The sequence below is a fragment of the Pipistrellus kuhlii genome, unplaced genomic scaffold, assembly GCF_014108245.1.
Source record: "Pipistrellus kuhlii isolate mPipKuh1 unplaced genomic scaffold, mPipKuh1.p scaffold_m20_p_15, whole genome shotgun sequence".
Lineage (NCBI taxonomy): Eukaryota > Metazoa > Chordata > Mammalia > Chiroptera > Vespertilionidae > Pipistrellus > Pipistrellus kuhlii.
Genome location: NW_023425460.1, coordinates 15215276 through 15235888, shown reverse-complemented (window position 1 = coordinate 15235888; position 20613 = coordinate 15215276). Strand labels below are relative to the sequence as shown.

The window sequence follows — 20613 nt, the reverse complement described above, 5'->3', positions numbered from 1 at the left end:
TTGATGAAGCCTGAAGAATAAATGAAAGTCAGCCAAAGGAAGAAGGTAAAGGGTTCCAGGCAAATGTAAAAACTAGAAAGGCTGAAAGAACATGCCATGTGTGAAGAAGTGAGAGAAATTCAGCACAGCATGACTTAAATTTGGAACACTTAATGGCACAAGGGTATCTGGGGACAGAGGAAAGATGGAGGAGTCCAAAAAAACAAAATGGTGAGAGCTGAGGGGCATATGTTAGCAGGAACCAAGTGGCCATACCTAGCTAAAAAAGCCCTTTATGAAATTTGTATTATAGACTATTGGCAAATGGAAGCATTTAAGGACTTGAAGAGAATAGAATCAGATTTGCATTTACAATGATTAATCCAGTGCAGCATGGAAAATAATTAAGAGGTTGTTGTAATAAGTTAGCTTATTCTATCTCTTCTTCTAATTGCAATGCTTTTCTAATGGCACCTTACTACGTATATGGGCATTTTAAAACATTCATGTCTCTCCCACCTGAAAAACAAGTCCATCCACTTCCTTAAGTGCACATAACCCTGCAGTTACTGTTCTTTCAATTTATCCTATTTAAAAAAGAGGGAATATGCTAATTGACTGTCACACCCTCACTAGACAGCGGCACCCACAGTCACAAGATGGCAGTGCCCAGTCCCCTCATCCAGCCGGAGTCCCCTAGTCCCCTCAGGGGAAGGCAGTTGGGGGCAATCAGGCTGGCAGGGCAGGGCAGTTGGAGGCAATCGGGCTGACAGGGGAGCGGTTAGGAGGCTATCAGGCAGGGAGGCAGGTGAGTGGTTAGGAGCCAGCAGATTTGTGAGAAGGATGTCCCAGATTGGAGAGGGTGCAGGCTGGGCTGAGGGATACCCCCCTCCAACATGAATTTTGTGCACTGGGCCTTTAGTATATTATAGTCACATTTCTTAAAAGTCCTTTATCCAAAAAACTTTGCCTGGTTCACTCCTCACTTTTCCTAGGCCTCTACTCAAATATTACTACAAAGTGGCACTTTCTCTGCACCCCCTAACCCCCACCACCCTCTGACACTCATGGGCAAGGCATTATGCTAAATTCATGACAGCCATTACATCAGTAAAGATGACACTTAAAGACTAACTTGCCAAAGCTCACAAAATTAGTTAAATGCAGGTAAGCTCATGGTTGGTATCAAAAAGTTGAGGTAGAACAAATCTAACAATTCTGTCTTCTTTTCTCTTTGAAGAGAAGACAAGGTCACCTGCTAAGAATAAGAGGAAGACAATGAGATGGAAAGTTTGGGGACAGTAAAGAAGTAACTGTATGAAAGTATTAAAGGACTGCCAGGCACAATTAAGAATCTGGCTGAATCAGAAAACACAAATTTATGGATACATGATCTGTGTAATTTTTCATCAAGAATACACGTGAAAATAGATAAGGCATACAATTAAACTAATGGTTCTTAATCAAGGAGGGTGGAGTTTGGGGGAGAGGGGAGAGGGCCTAGAAGACAATTATGGCTGTCTCAACCTGCATCTAGCTGCTATTGGACAGAGGCCAAGGAGGCTACTAAACCTCCTATAGTGGACAAGACAGACTCCCACAACAAAAAATTATCTGGTCCAAAGTGTTTACAGTGCTGAGGCCGAGAAACCCCAGGTGAGAAGCACCTAAGTTAGGTAATTTCCTAGATACATCAATGGAAAGATAATGAGACAAGGTAATTGAAGGCAGGGATTAGAGTTAAGGTGATGGACCATGAAGGCAGGTAAAAAAAAAATTTAATACATAAGGAACCTGAGAAGGATGGGCACAGTGGCTTCTGTATTTAAAATGCCTTAAATACTCACCTATAGTGGCCACCTCCGTTATTTTTCCTTCCTCACCTCTCTATTTCCTTTTTAGCATTCAGCACAACCTATAACTATTTGCTAGTTTATATCTGTCATATTAACAAGAATGGAAGCTTTATGAGGCAGCTTTAACTTCCAATACAGTAGTCCAATAAACATTTTTGTTAAATACATGAATAAAGAAGGTATTAATAAAAATAAGATGAGTGGATAAAAAAAACTATGTTACATAATGGAATATTACAAGGCAATAAAAAAGAAAGAACTCTTACCATTTACAATAACATGGATGGACCTGGAGAGTATTATGCTCAATGAAATAAGCCAGTCAGAGAAAGATAAGTATCACATGATCTCACTCATGTGGAATCTAATGAACCAAATAAACTAATGATCAAAAATAGACTCAAGAGTCATAGAAGCATAAACAGACTGTTGAATCTCAGAAGGAAGGCAGGGAAGGGTTGGTGGGAAGAGATCAACTTGTGTGTATATGTAATATAACCCGTGGACACAGTCTATGGGGCAGGAGGATGGGAGTGGGCTGGAAGAGGTTTATGGGAGGAAAAGGAGGACCTATGTAATACTTTCTACAATAAAGTTTTTTTTAAAAATAATAGTGATGCTAATAACAACAGCTAACATTTATCACCTGCAAGGCACTCATATTGAGTGATTTACAGATAAAGTACTAGTTTATCAACCCTAGAAATACCTACAGGGTAGCCCAAAAGTTGGCAAAGAAGAATTTACTCATTAGTTGAAGAAATCTAGAGCCATTCTTTTTCTTAATTACTCCACTTCCATAATTTTTCTTACCTTTCTCTTTTTGCTTCACGATTACAGCTCCTCTTTTTCATCACCACCTTAACCTCCCCCCACCATTATTTTTCATTACTGACCTTTTCTCCACTCCACTCAATCTGATTGAAAATAATTTCAGGATGTACTTTGATATTTATTTATACTATTCTAACCTAAGGTAATTAGTATTCACTAAAATATTATACAAAGACCTATGATTTTACTTTTTTTTTTTTAAATATATTTTATTGATTTTTTACAGAGAGGAAGGGAGAGGAATAGAAAGCTAGAAACATCGTTGAGAGAGAAACATCGACCAGTTGCCTCCTGCACACCCCCTACTGGGGATGTGCCCACAACCAAGGTACATGCCCTTGACCGGAATCGAACCTGGGACCCTTCAGTCCGCAGGCTGACGCTCTATCCGCTGAGCCAAGCCAGTTTCAGCTGATTTTACTTTTTATATGAAGATCTGCATCTACACTTCCTATCCTCCTTTTTCTGGCATAGTGGTTCATACAGCAGTGAAATTGGTTGTGGACAGTTTAAAATTTTAAAAAATGAGAGAAGAACTTCCTTTTCTTTCCTTTCTCTTGGTTTCCTAAAAAGGTGGATAGGAATATAAAAACTGCCCAAGCCTATCTGTACCATAAAGAGCCCCTTCTTTACTGTGTCTGAAAATTTGCTTTGGAGTACAAATTTTAAATTTATGCCCCACTTCACACTGTCACCACAGAATCTTTCATAGTTGTTCCCACATCAGCTTAGAGCTACAATCCTCCTCAGGGGAAAAAGCAGATCTGGGCTCCAGACTCTTTCCAGACAAATAAGGAAACTTTCAGAGAGCTTTCTAAGCAGTTGAATCAGATAGCTGCCACAACACTTCTATGGGAGTCCCAAGAGGAAGTTTTCTTGCCAACTTCAGAAACAGCTATTTGTTACCACAAAAGAGAATTCATTCTAAAAAAAAAAACCTAAATTAAAAAGAAAATGCAACTTAGAAGAAATTCCTTGCCCTTATAGAGAGTTTATTTTTAAATAATGCATAGAGTAATTACACATTTTATTTGAAAGACAAATAAAAAGTTTCCTTCTAATATGAAAAGAAACCTGACAAAATTAATAAAGGGAAGCTTCTCTTCTATAATAAAGAATTAAAAGATCATTTTAAAAAAGTTAAAATAGTAAAATACAAATAATCATTAAAAATACAAGAAAGAAATCTATACTTTTTAAGCTCAAAATGGCAAGTTCAAAGGAGGTGGGGAGGGATCAAAGCAATTAAAAATAGTTCAGACAAATAACCCACCACAGTTTTGCCCAATAATACCAATACTAACTAAAATCACCACATTGTTTTAGCTGTGAGTTTCTGACTAAAATATGAGGCTAGGTAACAGTAACATTTTAAGGGATGCGTCAGATAAAAGTGTTAGTTTTCTGTTTAAGTATGTGTGTGGAGGGGAGGGGGGAGTTGATTTTAAAATTGTCTGGATTTCTGCCGAAGCCAGTTTGGCTCAGTGGTAGAGCGTTGGTCTTCGGACTGAAGGGTCCCAGATTTGATTCCAGTCGAGGGCATGTACATTGGTTGCGGGTGCATCCCCCGTAGGGGGTGTGCAAGAGGCAGCTGGTCGATGTTTCTCTCTCATCGACGTTTCTAGCTCTCTATCTCTCTCCCTTTCTCTCTGTTAAAAATCAATAAAATATATAAAATAAAATAAAATAAAATAAATAAAATTATCTGGATTTCTTTCTTTCAATTTCGTTCTCTTCTTTATTATTTCCCTACCTTTTTTTCAATACCATCCATAATTCAAGAAAATTCTCTGGGCATGGGGAGCTATTAAAATTATGTATTTATAGAAGAAAATTTTAAACAAAATCTAGATTGACACCTCTGTAAAAATCACAGGCTATTTTTAAGTAGAAACTAAGTTCTACTTTCTGAAAGTACAGGTTTTTTTTAATAATAAACTCAACAGCACCTATAGAAGAGAACATAAATGCTCTGCTCTCACACATAAATTAATTTATGGGCTAGCTATTTTCATAGACCACATACGTGACCACTACAAAAGGAAGTAATAAAGACATATAAAGGTAAAAAAGGCTGTCAAGCTTAGAAAGCTTCCAAACTACAGTAGGGAAAAAATATACACAGTAATTGGAGAAATATGGATACTGGATAGTTGATATTATTAAAAGGTTATGATTGTGTTTTGATTTTTTGGAAAGGAAAGGATAGTTGTACCAAGGAAGGACGGGAGGGAGGGACAGAGGGAGGCTAGTCTTATCTTCTAGAGAGAGATATTAACATATTCACAGATTAAGTTATACAATTTGCTTCAAAATAATCTTAGGCAGGGGAGTGTCAGAGAGGAAGGGAGAGGGACAGAGAGTTTGAAACATTGATGAGAGAGAAACCCATCAGCTGTCTCCTGCAAACCCCCCACTGGGATGTGCTGGCAACCAAGGTACATGCTCCTGACCGCAATCAAACCTGGGACCTTTCAGTCCACAGGCCGACGCTCTACCCACTGAGCCAAACCGGTTTTGGCATAAGGTGACTTCTAAAACATCATCAGCAGCTCATTATGGCACCTCAGTAATCCACTCACTACTAAAATTGAAGTCTGTTTCCTCTCACCCTATGCTCAGTGAATGGAAAACAGCTGTTTGTTATTGTTGCTGTTGTTGTTTAGGACAGAGGCTTTAAAAACTTGTCAGCTCTTCAATTCTCTCTCTACCTACAATTGCCAATACAATAAATTCTTTGCTCAACTCTATCTTTCTTGGGGTTAAAGAAGAGGGAATCAATACTTGGTGATAAAAAAGATCAAACTTAGAATCCAAACTGTGAAATACAATTTCAGGAATATGAGCAGCATAGCTCTAAATAGCAGTAACATAAAAAGAGAATAATGGTTAATAATCATTGAGGTCATACTATGTATCAAGCTATATGCCAATGTTTATTTCCCGTGATCCTCAAAAAACTTCCTGAAGTAGGTACTATTAGTATACTCACTTTGCAGGTGGGAAAACTAAGTCTAGAGCTAAGTAACCTATGCAAAATAACATAGCTCTTAAGAGACAAAGATTTGATGTCAAGGGGCCTGAATATTTCTTAGTGACATGAAAAAAATTATTAACGTGTGAATGTCCACAGTCTTCCTCCCTCCACTTATTTTTCCTTTCCTAATAAGGAATGACTTCCTGATACTAAATTGATCAATAAGACAAAGGAATCAGTAAGGAATGTTAGGGGGAGGGCAACCTTGTTAACGGGGATTTGAGGAAAAAGCTTTAAGAGTCTGAGCTACGAGAAGCTCCCGGGCAGTAAGAGAAATGAGAAAAGGTCTTATAATAATTATTAATCTGGTTATGAATTCCTCTTAATGCTCCTTAAGAACAAATGGAATTCCTTTTTAATAACTTTTGGTGCTGAACTATGCTTCTCGAACAAGATCCAGTTCTGAATTTGGACCATGTATTAGCTCTAGTTAGGAATAGTATGACCTGCCACTTGTACTACTTTTTGTAAATTGCCTTTGTGCATTTTTCTGAGATTTATTTTTTCATTAATAAACTTAATTAAAAAATTTTTTGTAAAAGTTTATTGGAACTAAACAAAGGATGCACCTCAATAACTCCATTTTTTCCTTTCAGTATGCCTTATAATTTTTTGTGCCCTGGAGCCCTCCAGCAGTCCCTCTCTGGCTGGTCAACCTCCCACATCCCTCCCCACCCTGATCATCACTGCTAGGGTCCCTCAGCCTGGCCTATGCCCTCTAGCAATCTATGTAATTAGGGACCCCTCAGGGGATATTGGAGAGCAGGTTTCAGCCTGATCCCACAGGCTAGGTCAAGGAACTCCACTGGTGCACAAATTCATGCACTGGGCCTCTAGTTTCTCTTATAATTTGATTTTGATATCAGATGCCATATGTGACCTCTGTGATAACCAAAATACCATAATGCTGACTGGCCAAGACAGAAGAAATATTCATCTAGCAGCAGGTGGAAAAAGAACAGGTTTTGTCTTATAAGTCCTTCTCTTTAAGATCCCCTCCCTCACACTAGTTTCTAAACAACTATTAAAGGTAGACTCATTTAGTAATTTTTGCCTTTTTCCAATAAAAATACTTTCAAGCACTTGAAAATACTCCTCCACTAAAAATGGGAAGGTGACCCAGTATCTAGTCTCATTAGCATACTCATTAATAATTACATAGATTAGATACAATCTCTGTGCCCTGTAATTCTGCTCTCACTACCTACTCATCTAGGTAATTTCACACTCTTTTCTTTTCCTAATAAATGAACTCCTTTAACATGTAGAAGATGCATATTCCACATACTCCCCCAGGAACATTGTTAAATGAAGATGTAAAAAAAAGGAAGCAATTCTCTTAATATGATCTAATTACTTTAGGTTTTAAAACCCTTGGCAATTGATTTACATAACATTATCATCCCCATTTAACAGGAGACAGATTGTTACTGGTAGAAATACCTCTCCTTTTGCCCTAAATATGCTTGCTACTTCCCACCATAATTCAACTCAATACCCAATGAAAATCATCTTGGCAGAACACAATGAAGGAAGCACTTCATAGCACAAATGAATTCTAGTGGTATATGAGAAGTTTAATATTTAAAACAAATAATTTTTATCTTGAATTCAGGAAATGATCTCAAGAACATCAATGAGACCACACTTTAAAAGCTTCTGGGCAGCTGGTAATGTATTTCCTTTTGTTCCATTGTCTCTTGAGCCTAGCTTTGCACCATGAAGCACTTATTTAATGGCCACCTATGAGTAGATCTCAACTATTCAAGGCACAGCCCAAGTATACAAAGATTAGAAACACTATTAAAATCTAAGTACTTTTCATGACAGGTTCCTCCTCAGATGAAGTTACTCTTGGTTTAGACCAACAATACTCAACCAACATCAGACTTGATTCCTCCCTTCCAAAAAATATTTTCCAAATTCTGCTTTGTCACCCTGACATGAAATTAATAACAATATTCCTATAGACAACTTCAAAAAAATTCATATACCCCAAATAAAATATAAATGGAAAAGGGAAATGGAAATAATTTATAAGATAATATGTATTTCAATATTAATCCTGAAACAAAACTGAACTAGAAGACAAATGTAATTAGTAGCTACACGTGACAGCTACAAATGCAAAGTTGTTTGTGATGCAATTTTTCAAAGCTGTCAACTTTTGGTCAAGTTGTGAAGGAAATAAATCTTCCTTTCACACATGGGTTGCATGTGGAAATAATGGAAAATTCAGTCTCACTTAAAACCAAGAGTTTATATGTAAAATGGAGGTTCTAAGTTCACATAATTACAAATAGTACACAGATGTCAGGCAGGATATTCCTAAACCATGCAGGACATTGTGACATTCTTTGTTCAGGATAGCTCACAGACTGCAAAAAACTATAGCATCCCTGAAACCTGCCCATTAAATGCTATTGATTACCCCCTGTCATTCCAACAATAACCAAAATGTCTCCCAACGTCCCCCTAGAGGGCACTCCCCAACTGGACCCACTGCCTTGACACAATTCAATATATATATATATATATATATACACACACACACACACACACACACACACACACACACACACATATATATATACCTAATATGCAAAGTGTCCCCTTGTGAGTTCAATCATTCGCTATGACATGTGCCAACCACCAGGAGGCGGTGTGGAACGAAGGAAGACCCCAGGTAGCAACCGGCAGCCACTAGGGACCCTACCTGTGCATGAAATTTTGTGCCCTGGACCTCTAGTCAGAGTATAACGTAAAGAATGCCCAGGAAGCATGGACTACAGTTTCAGTTATGTTTCCTATGAGATATGAGGTCACTGGCAGTGAGCTATCTAAATCTCAGTTCCCAATGTATCAAAAGGGAATAAATAAACATTACCTAGGCTTTTTGGGGTGTAGAGGTTGACTCAACAACTTAACAACTTGAGTGTAGGTGGATTCCAACACATGGCATATTGAGTTGTGAGTAAGAGGACTGGATATTCCAGATTGAGTGCGGCAAAAGGCAACATGAATGTGGAGGAGACTGAAGTTATAATAAGCATACAAAATGAAATTTAACACACAGCAACCCAGGGACATTTCAGAGAGCAGCCAGCAGTCCTAAATATCTCAGCAACCCCTGAAGGCATTACTATATTACAATGCAGTGAAATAATTTATATTCAGAATGATGACCCCCAAATTAAGAAGACAAGATAGACTTAGATCTTTAAGAGACTTACATTGTACATAGCTGAAATTTTGTCAAGTTGTGATACTTCAGAGAGTAACTAATATTATTCAAACTTTTATTGGGCAATTACCCTATTCTAGACACTGGGAAAACACAAAGATATTTAATCTACTGTATTTTGCCCTCAAATATTTTACCATCCAGTAGCTTAGACATTAGTAAAACATAGCCATAATATAAAGCAGATTGGCACAGGCATTACATAGAAACTCAAGTAATAAATTATGGGAGCCTAGAAAAAATATGAATAATTCTTACTGAGAAAAATCAAGGCCATCACCACGACATAGAACATGGGGGGGGGGGGGGCGCGCCTGGATTCTGAAAGAGAATGGGGAGAAAATCATTTGGGGGGAAAAAAAAAAGTCACTGAGGATGAAAATACAACTTGGCTCTGAGAAGTGAGCTAGGGAAGGGTATATTAGGGATTGAGAAGACAATAAAATTAAAGCTATAAAAAAAATCTCAGGGCCTGTTCATGGAGGGATTTGAATGCCATTCAAATGATTTTGAGTTTTTATTGCACAAGATTTTTCAGAAAACTGGTGCTTATGTGACACACCTGATCCCCAAATAATGCTAATGACCAAAAATAGGATTCTGAACACAAATTTTCATTAGCAAGACCCCTCAAATCAAAACACATTTTTAATATGAGAAAAACAAAAAGAACCCAACTTAAGAGTATAAAACAGCTTCTGAGCTCATTTCTTAAATAATCAAAATATTACTAAATCTATTGAACCCCTGGGAATTTAAAAGAACTCCGGATAATCTTAATCTTATGTGTCTTTGATTTTCATCCAAGCAACTCTGAGAACTTCTTAAACATGTTATTTAGCATTGCCTCATGTCACCCCTAAAAGGCCAGAGGTAGGCCACAGTGTTATTAGCCTCTTTTTACCATGGGGAAACTGAGGAACAAAAAGAGTAAATTACAGTATGGCCACAAAATAAGCTATTATATTTTCTTGGACTTTAATTAAAGACTCGGGGCCCATGTATCACCCATTTTTCTTTGTTCCACCTAAATATTAGAATTATCTTTCCTTATCTTGACTGAGAACAACAACAAAAAAAAAGGCACGACTAAACTTTCAGATTATTTTCTCAACTTGGCACTGCCACCAAAAAAAAGCTTTAAAATCCTACCTCCTGGATTATGCTATCTGTAAGAACTGCAAAGTGTTCTAACAGCATAGTAATCCAACACTCCCCCCCCCCCCCCGCAAAAAAAAAAAATAGCTGAAAATAGCTGAACAGGTCAGTAGTCCTAGGCCCAGCTTTTACTTTGAATTATCTGGCAGGCATCACACGAGCTTCTGTCAAACAGGCTTTGCAGATTTGGGGATGGAAAGGTGGCCCCGGAGAGAGCGCGTTATCAACAAACACTACGCCCACTGCTGCAAACCGTGAAATCCAATGCTTCCCGCCTCCGCCCTCTCCCTGCACTGCACCACGCGAGGGAGAATCCCGGAACACCCGAGGCCGGGGAAGGCCTCCGCCCTCCTTTTAAAAAGTTGCCCGGGGCGCCGGGCCCGGGGACCGGGGAGGAGGACACCGGATGTGGCTCCGCGCGCCGCCACAACTCCCCTCATCAGAGCCCACAGCCCGGTCCGGGCGGGCCCACGGGGCTCGGAGTCCCTGCTGCTCACTCCCTACTTTCTTTTTTTTTCCACAAAGGCACGGACCACCCCGGCCTTCCCGGCCCCCTTTCCCAGCCTCCGGCCACGAAGCGCCTTCCACGCCGGGGGCACGATCCGGGCGGGGACTGGAGGAGGAAGGAAGAGGGGGGTTCGAGCGCGGGGTACCGGCCACGAGACCGATCGCCTCGGGCCAGGGTCCCGGGGTCCCGGGATCTCGGGGTCCCCCACGCCCGCCCGACCACCTACCCAAACCTCGGGCTCCGCCGCCCGGACCGGCCGCCGCCGCCGCCGCCGCGCCGCCTATCAGCGGAGGCCGGGGCGGGGCCGCGGCTCCGGGAGGACCGGCCGCGGGCGGGGGCGGGCGAGGAGGGATCGGCCGCCTCGCGACTCGGGCCGCGGCGCGCGCGCGCACACACAAACACACTCGCGCACACACACACACACACACATATATACATACACACACGCACACATACACACACCGGCCCAGCTCCCCGAGGCACCGGCGCGGCCCCGGGAAGCGCGCGGCCTGCCGTTGGCCGCCTGGTCCGGCCCAGCCCGCTCGGCGCCCACCCGCCCGCCTGCCCGCCCCGGCGGCGGGGGTCCTCGCCTCCGGGAAGATGGTGTCCTGGATGATCTCCCGAGCCGTGGTGTAAGTGCTGCCCACGGCGCCCCGCAGCCCGCGCAGGAGGCCCCGGGGGAGGCGGGGAGGGAGAAGCAGGGGCAGAGCCAGCAGGGCAAGGGCAGGCAGGCCGGCAGGCCCGGGCCTAGGCGGGTGCGGGGCCGGCCCGGCCTCGGCTTCGGCCTCGGCCTGCCCGGGGCTGGGGGGCCTCGGCCTCCTCCTCCTCCTCCTCCTCACCCGATAGTCCGCGTCGCTGCGAGGCTCCGTGCGGCGGATGAGGGTCCGGCGGCGGCGGGGTCGCGGGCGGCGGGGGCCCTGCTCCCGCGGAGCCGGAGGAGCAGGCGCGCTGGGCTGGCGGCGCGCTCCGCGCTCCCTGTCCGCCTGGCCGCGCTGCGCGGCACCGCCCTGCGGCCGGGAGGGAGCGGCGCGCCCGCCGGCGGCCCTGCGCAGGCTCCGCGCACGCCGAGCGGCCGGCCCCGCGGTCCTCGGGGGGGATGCGCCGGCGGCGGCCCCGAGTCTTTGTATCCCGAGGCCGGTACGCGGCTGGCGCCTCTCTCTCTCTCTCTCTCCCTCTCTCTCTCTCTCCCCCCGCGGCGGATGGCCACCTGGTCACGTGGGGTAGGAGGAGAGATTTGTCTGAAAACCCGAGACCGCTCCCAGCTCCCAGCTCCCAGCCCTGGGAAGGGTCCCAGTGGCCCCATGATTTATTACAGTTTTCCCCAGAAAGGAGCTCGCGGTTGAAGGGTGACACCCGCCTGCTCTCCCCCGAGTGGAGAATTCGGTGGTTTGGGCGGAAAAGATCTTTGCTTAAAGTGATTTAAAGAGGCTGCAGGTGCCTGTGGCCCTTTGTTCAGATGATCGGTTTATTTTGATTGCGTGCTTACCAAGTGCTACAGGTCCCACTTAAAAAAATTTGCTCGGGTTGTGGTTTATGCTGTGAAGCTATTTGTTGGACTACTGTGTGAAACTGATTTTGCCTCCCATCCTTGCCGTTTTACCCCTCTCCTCCTCCTCAAAAAAAGTTACAAAGTAAACTACAACAATGTTGCAGTTTCAGCCGGGGACCTGCGGATGTATTATTCATGATCTCTGTAGGAGTCATTATCTCCTGATCTTTATGAGATGTTTTCGTGAGGCGCTGGCTTCTCTGATTAGCTTTAGAATGTGGGAGAAAGCATCACCAGATATTTAACTTTGTTTCCAACTAGGGAGAAAGCTACATTTTCTTTTTGGGTGTGGGTTTAATAGTCAACCCGATTTGCAACAGCATTGAAACGTTGTCAGTTGATTGTCTTTAAGCACTTTGTCCTTCCTCGGGACAGTTTTTAGTTTTAAAACTTCACAGCTTCCTGTGTTCATCTGTACAAAACTAAAACTCGAGAAATAAAAGCATTATCACAGATTATCAAGTTGGTTTTTTTAGCCTTTTTGGGTCTGTCTTTGAACGTTATTTACATAATACAAGCATACCTTTTTTGACCTAGTGATGTCTATCAAGTGTTGTGTCTGCACCCAGAAAATCATGTGCCCCATTAAGAAACTGTACCTTTAAAAAAAAAAAAACCCTCTCTGGGTTCTCTTTATTAGTTCTTTAACTTATTCAAAAGAGGGGGGGGAGGAGGAGTAAGTGAAGCACAATTGATTCCATTTGAATTACTCAAATAATTTTTTTTATCGATGGCTACAAATATGAATGCCTTTTCTAGATGTTACCTATATATAACACAAAGGTAGTAACACAGAGTTGATCTTAATGGAACTGGCAGTTCAGGTACACTATATCTGCAATATAGATCAGAATGTCAAGTCCTATGTCCTATGAGTTACACCCTGTGTTATGTCGGACAGAGAAGGAAGGAGTTATATCTTGTTGGAGAATCAGAAAAAGCAAGGGAGATTACATTTGAGATGGGCCTTAAAGGACAGACTGAGTTTAGACAGCCAAAGATTAAACAGAAAAGGATTCCAGATAAAGGCATCGCTGTTGAGCCAAAGCACAGAGGAGGGGAAAGCCCGGATTAGTTACACAGGACTTGAGGGACTGGGGAGAGAAAAGGCTGGAAATTTAAGCTGGGGCCTGTTTTCAAGGAATTTGAGGAAGAACTGATAGATTGTAATAGGAAGCAATGGCTTTGCCTTGGAAATGTCTCTCCCTTGTTGTATGAGATGGTTGTACAGGAGAGAGACACCGAAGACTTAGTGAGCTCCCTAACCGGAGAGAGGGTTAGGCTTGTGATGCCAGAAGCTACAGAATTTAAAGTGTGTGGTAAAAGAAAGGAAGAAAAATGTGAGAGAGGAAAGGTCATGGAAATGTATTTGTCAGATGCCAGGAAATGTATTTCTTGAACCACTGAACCATTAGCATATTAGAACGCACCCTTGTCAGGTAAAGAAAGCATCATTATTATATTTTGCCCCTTTGCTCCTCAGTTTCCCTATATCTGTGCACTGGATGTTTTCTTTTCCCTTGATTATATTATGAGGACACAAAAGATCATTCACAGGATCTACCCAAACTTGGAAACCTTTTACACCAGGAAATAGAATTTTCTTACATTCTTTCTAACCCAGTGGAACAGCCAGCTGGTCCTGAGCCTAAAGAAAAATCAGACAGTTATCTCACAGTGAACCTCCGGTGGCATATACAAGGGACCTCCTCTGTAACCGGAGCTCCCTGTGGGCATGAGCACTTAATCCCCAGGCCTTGTGGCAGGCCATTGCAGGGAGGAGCACTGGCTTTGGAATCAGACCTGGATGCCAGCTAATATAATAGTTCTGTGATCCTGGGGAACATACTCAACCCATCTGAGCTTCAGTGTCCTCGTCTTAAAAAGGTTATCATAGCCAAAACCGGTTTGGCTCAGTGGATAGAGTGTCAGCCTGCGGACTGAAAGGTCCCAGGTTCGATTCCAGTCAAGGGCATGTATCTTGGTTGCGGGCACATCCTCAGTAGGGGTGTGCAGGAGGCAGCTGATGGATGTCTCTCTCATCAATTTTTTTTTTAATATATTTTTATTGATTTTTTACAGAGAGGAAGGGAGAGAGATAGAGAGCTAGAAACGTCAATGAGAGAGAAACATCGACCAGCTGCCTCTTGCACACCCCCTTACCAGGGATGTGCCCACAACCAACGTACATGCCTCTGACTGGAATCGAACCTGGGACCTTTCAGTCCGCAGACTGACGTTCTACCACTGAGCCAAACCAGTTTCAGCTCATCCATGTTTCTAACTCTGTCCCTCTCCTTTCATCTCTGTAAAAAAATCAATAGAATATATTTTTAAAAAGGTTACAATATTTACCTGTTGTAAAGATTGTATCAGTTCAACTAAAGCACACCAAATGTGCTACCTCATATTTGTTGTGCATTTAAAACATAATACATAAATGGTGTGTGTGTGTGTGTGTGTGTGTGTGTGTGTGTGTGTAAGAGGAAAGTAAGATAGAAAGATCATTGGGCTATCATTTTGAAACGTGGAATTTATAACTAGCGTGTGTTATATTAACCAGATGAATGACATTGAGTCAGCCTCTTACTGATTATGGACCTCAGTTTGTCTCTCTCTCAAGATAAAGGATCTGATCTGGTATTCTCCAAACTCTTTTGTATAGCTCTAGCATTCTGCAAAGGTAGGAGAGGATTTTTCATTAAAATCAACTTACTTTAACTTTACAGACAAAATTCAAAGGTTAGTTGGCAATTATTAAGGTTATAATAATCTGAGATTACTAAATAATATTACATTCATATATAATGCCCATGCCTTACCTTTTGAAGCATGATTGTTATAGTCTGAGGGAAATCCCACTTTTCCAACTTTCCTTAATTTGTGTTTAAGATCAGGACTAAAGACAGATTGCCCGAACTAAAATATCTGCTCTACCATTCTTGGCTATAACATACTCCATAGGATTAAATGCATTTGCACAAATAATGTCCATAATCCAGCATTGTGCACATGGTAGTTATTCAATAAGTATTAGTACTTGTTATCAGGGCAAGAACAAATATGTTCCCTGACATTCCCAGCATACTGAATGTTTAAACTTTTCAATTTACACTTTTTAAAATGTTTTCATTCATTTTTAGAGAGAGAGAAATAAAGAGGTATAGACAGATGGAAACACCAATGACAGAGAAACATCACAGGATCAAGCATGTGCTCTGATCGGGAATCCAATCAGTGACCCCTTGATTCCTGAGTCAACGCTCAACTGCTGAACCACACTGGCTGGACTTTCAACTTACCTTTGTCTTCCAATTTTTTTGCCTAATTAGAGTAGGGTAAAAAAGTTTTTATTCAATATTTTTTTATACTGTAAACATTTTCTGTGTTGTTCTGAAATCTTATTTTTTTAATTTTTATTTTTAGATAATTACTAATATTTCATTGTAAGTAATGCCTCAATGTAGTTATAATTCTAAAATGGACATCATTTATATATACTTTTTATATATTTCCTTAGGATAAATATCCAAGAGGAGTATATCTGAGTCAAAGGCTATGAATACTTTTGTGACAATTGACAAATATGAATTGACAAATTGCTTTCCAAAAGGATATTAATATTTTTCATTGCCACCAATAATGCATGAGTAATATCTTTATCACAGTGTAACCAGAAAAGGGGGAGTTTGACTTTTTTTTTATACTTTCTTACTACGTATAATGAATCTCATTGGTTTCTTTTGCATTTGAGTTATTAACAAGGTTAATATTGGTCATAATATTTATTAATTATATCTCCCATGGTACAAGTAGTCTGTATGTACTTTATCCATTTCTTTCTTAATAACATAGTAATTTACTTGTTGGCACACCTTACATAATAAATTAACCTTAAGTCATATTTGATGCAAATATTGTTTCTCAATCTAATTATACTTCTCTTCAGATATTTTATTTTTAGTTGGAAAGGGAGTATAGTTTTAATGTAATTCAACTTGTTCATAGTTTACTTTGTGACTTTTCACTTCTAAGTATAAATATCAATTACTCCATTTGATAAGTACTACTTTTTCATATAGAATTGGATAAATTTGGAGACATCCTTTTTTACACATCAGTATTCTCCTTTTTAACATTAATAACATTATTATTTTTGTTTTACAATTTTATTATATGGCAGTACTAGTAAAACATCAATCCTCTTTCTTTAATTGATTCTTTTCAATTATATTTAGTGGGTGCCTTTAGAGTTTAAATTACATACCTTGAAAACCATACTCCAGCAATTTTTCCCTATCTTTCCAGCATCATATCTGTTTTCTCTCTGCCAGATCATTCAAACATGCTATTATTTCTCCCATCTTAAAACAGCAACAAAAACTCAGTCTGTTATACTTTTCATCTCATTACCATTTCTCTCTCATTCTTTTAAAGCAAAAACTCCACAAAAGAACAGCCTACAGACAAACTTTCTTCACATCCTCTTTTTTTGGGTCACTTTGAAACCCATACCATTTAGGCTTTGCCACCAATCACTTCATTGAAATTGCCCTGCTCTAGGTCAGAAGTGACCACATGGCCAAATGGTTTGGTCCTCATCTGACTTAACAGCTTCTGATACAATTGCTCACTCTCTCCTTGAAGTCCTTGCCCTTGCTTTCTTTTTTCTTCATAACTCACTGGTTACTCCCTTCTTAGTCTCCCTTGCCACATTCCCCTCACGTGTCCTAACTTCTTAAAGTTGGTGTGTGCAGGGCTCAGTTCTTACATCTTTTCTCTTTCCTATTTACATTCCTATGAGGATGCTCAATAATTTACATCTTCAGTCCAGACCTCTCTGCTGAACTCATGATCATACACATATTTTCAACTGCCTACTTAATTCCACTTGGAAACATTTGACAGTCATCTTGAACTTAAGATATACAAAACTGAGCTCCTGAATTTCCTTCCCTCTCTGGCTCCTCGGCATCCTGCCTCAGCTCAATTAATTACAACTGAGTGCATCCAAATATAGCTGAGGCCCCAAACTTAGGAATTATCCCTACTCCTCCTTTTCTCTCATTCTAATTCTACAGCAAATCTTGTTGACTCCACCTTCAAAATATACCTGGGATCCACCCACTTCTCATCACCTTTACTTACATTACTTTGGTCCAAGCCAGTATCATCTCTTAAATGTATTGTTATAATAGCATCCTGCTTCTACCCTTTGTGAGTGTTAGTTAAGATTATGATGGAATGAAAAAAAAAAATCATTTTTAAATCCTAGTGGAAGTTTGAGGGCCGTCACAATTTGTAAGTGATATATTTTTTTATTTATTTCAGAGAGGAAGAGAGAGGGGGAGAGAGAAATACCAATAAGACAGAATCACCAATTGGCTGCCTCCCACATGCCCCCTGCTGGGGATCCAGCCTACAACCCAAGCATGTGCCCCTGACTGGAATCAAAGCCGGGACTCTTCAGTCCACAGGCTGATGCTCTGTCCACTGAGCCAAACCAGCTAGGGCTACATGATATATTTCTTCTTTTTTATGTGCTTTCAGCATTTTTAAATGGTTGTAAAATCTCAATGATGGCTAAAATATATTTCAGTTAGGTTAAGGTAGATTTTATCTTTACCAGTTTTAATGAGATCCTTTATGGGAATAGCTTAAATGTTTATGAGCTGTATTTAAGAATGTGTTCTTACTGAAATTGCTCATAGTGTGATAAATAAGGTAGATAGAAATGATGTTTTCAAGGAAACTGAAAAAGTTAAAATCTTAAAAATACAATTTGTTGTGAATGAGCTATAGGTGGTCATCTTTTCTGTCTTCCTTCATTAAGACAGAAGACACATTCTAAAATATTGGGTCTTGTTTTCATTGCATAGGCCAGAACTTCCAACAAGATTCCTTTATTAGCCTTTTCAGAAATAATTGGCTTTTGTACACTTTTTGTTACTGCTGCTATTGTTATGCCCAGACTTCGTGATCCCCAAGGACCACCAGGGAGCCGAGTCCGATGCAATAAGCAAAAGAGCCTGTACCATGCTAGCAATTGGCTCCTCCCACTCATGCCGGCAGCATGGTGGAAGAGCGCGAATTTCTCCCGGTCCAGGGGTTTTGAGGGCTAGGGATAACTCCGCCCTACAGGGCGGAGTTGGGAGCTCATCCTCGCCCCGCCTTGCCCTCTCAGCTATATTAACTATTTCTTTTTCTGCTGGATTTTTTTTAATCCTTTTAGGATGGTGGTGTTTATATTGTCTACTTTCAATATAGTTTTAAGTGTTCAAAAATGGTATATTACAGTAATAATGTCATAAATGGCTAATTTCAGTATCTTAAAATAAATATATGACTGTTTTGATTGTCACATGGAAAAAGATTATTGCTGTGTCTGTATTTTCTATTGGTTTTGAAGATAGAGGAAGGCAGGAGAAACATCGATCTGTTGTTCCACTTATTTGTGCATTTATTGGTTAATTATTGTACGTGTCCTGATCTGATATTGAACCCAAAACCTTGTGTAGAGACAGTACTCAAACCAATCGAGCTACCAGGCCAGAGCCATATGTCATTGATTGTACATTTGCATTTACTTCCTCTTTCATATATTTTTTAGGTTAAATGAGAGGTTAAAGGTACAAATTACTCTGTTAGAAATGTCTTTATGTTTACAAAACTGATTGTTAAGGGTTTAAGTATACCTATTACTGAAGTAAATTTACCTATCAATCATGTTAACTTTACAAAGGCCACTGTGACTGAAAATCAGATGTCATACTCACTAAGATATTGTGGACAGAGAAAACAGTAGCAGTTGGGATGGAATTATTGAACAGTGGCTAAAGATAATTTTAAATAAAGAGCAGACTAACTAATGTTATAATATTATACAGCCATTTATAATGATATTCAACATATTTTTAATTGTATTTAAAGATCCTTAAATATATCAAGGTTGTGGGGGGGGGCGGGGGGAGTTGTGGGGTTTTGTTGGTTAATTCTCATCCAAGGTTATTTTTTCCATTGATTTTTAGAGAGAATGGAAGGGAGGGGGAAAACATCTTTGTGAAAGAGACACATTTATTGGTTGCCTTCCACATGCACCTCAACAGGGGCAGGGATCAAGCTCGCAACCGAGGTACCTGCCGGCCAGGGTGTTTCTCAGCATCTAGAAGGGTTCAGGAATCTGGAGAAGGGCTGTGAGTAAATTAATAAAGAGACTAGATACGAAAAATAAATTTGGAATATATGGGGGAGCCAGGGAGCTTAGCTTTAGTAACTAAGTTCTCCCTGAATCTCAGGACCCAGGGCTTTTTATTCACACATTTTTGCCTGATAGCAAAGCAGGTATACATATCAAAGGTTAAGGTTTTGGTAAACAGTAGAATTATCAGGTTGGGGGAACTGCTCTCAGCTGTCTGGCAGCAAGCAATAATATGCAGATTTTCAGGTTTGGGGAAATGCCCTCAGCTGTCTGGCAGCAGGCAGTCATGTGTATCTTCAGGTTTGGGAAAATGCTTTCGGCTATTCCAGCAGCAAGTAATTTGATCAGCCCTGCTGAAGCTTAAAGATTCACCAACCTTGATGAACTTCTTGCATTTTTGACCTGCTGGAATTAGCCCCCAGCACCTGCCCTTGATCAGAATCGAATCAAGACCCTTCAGTTCACAGATGGAACCTCTAACCACGGAGCAAAACCAGCTAGAGCTATGTTAGGGTTTTTTAATGTAGCACTATGAACATTTTGGATTGGATAAGTCTCTGGGGGAGGGGGATCTATCCTGTGCATTGTAGAATGTTAAGCAGCAAACCTGTCCCCTACTCCAAAGATAACAGCAGCCCCCTGCCCTCTCTCCTCCGCTGTTATAACAGCCAAAAACGTCTCCAGATACTGCCATATGACACATAGTGTGCAGAATTGCTACAGGTTGAACCAATGTAAAAAGGGAAGAAAATTACCCTGTTTCCCCGAAAATAAGACAGTGTCTTATATTAATTTTTTATCCCAAAGTTTCGCTAGGTCTTATTTTCAGGGGATGTCTTATCATTCCATGCGCTAGGTCTTATTTTCGGAGGATGTCTTATTTTGGGGGAAACACGGTATATATGAGAGGGAATGAGCCTGAATCTGTTCTGCTCAATATGCTAATGGCCACTCGAATGTGGCTATTTAAATGTAAATTAAGTAAATTTAAAATTAACTGCCTCAGTCACACTAGCCACATTTCAGTTGTTCAATAGCCACTCAAACTTAGTGGTTACCTTATTGGACAGCACAGAAGTAGAACATTTCCATCATTGCAGAAAGTTCTATTGCAGTGATCAGGTCAAAAGACATTTAGCTTGGTATCCCCATCTGAAAATGACTTAGTTGTTTACTATTTGCTGCTTCTGTGTACTCTATGGGAGAACTTATAGGCTATAATATTTGGAAACTCATGAGCATCTTGGGAT

The 20613-nt window shown here is 40.8% G+C and overlaps 1 protein-coding gene across 2 annotated transcripts in view; it reads left to right on the top strand.

Moving 5' to 3' along the window:
* Positions 1–10978: 10978 nt before the first annotated feature.
* Positions 10979–20613, top strand: part of REEP3 (receptor accessory protein 3) — a 73329-nt gene continuing 63694 nt past the window's right edge. Inside the window, exon 1 of one of the 2 annotated variants that reach the window (XM_036438368.2) lies at positions 10979–11248. In XM_036438368.2, the coding sequence (XP_036294261.1) occupies positions 11217–11248 (32 nt within the window). In that variant the 5' untranslated portion in view covers positions 10979–11216. The remainder of the gene's footprint in view (positions 11249–20613) is intronic. The other variant, XM_036438366.2, reaches the window with a different exon arrangement.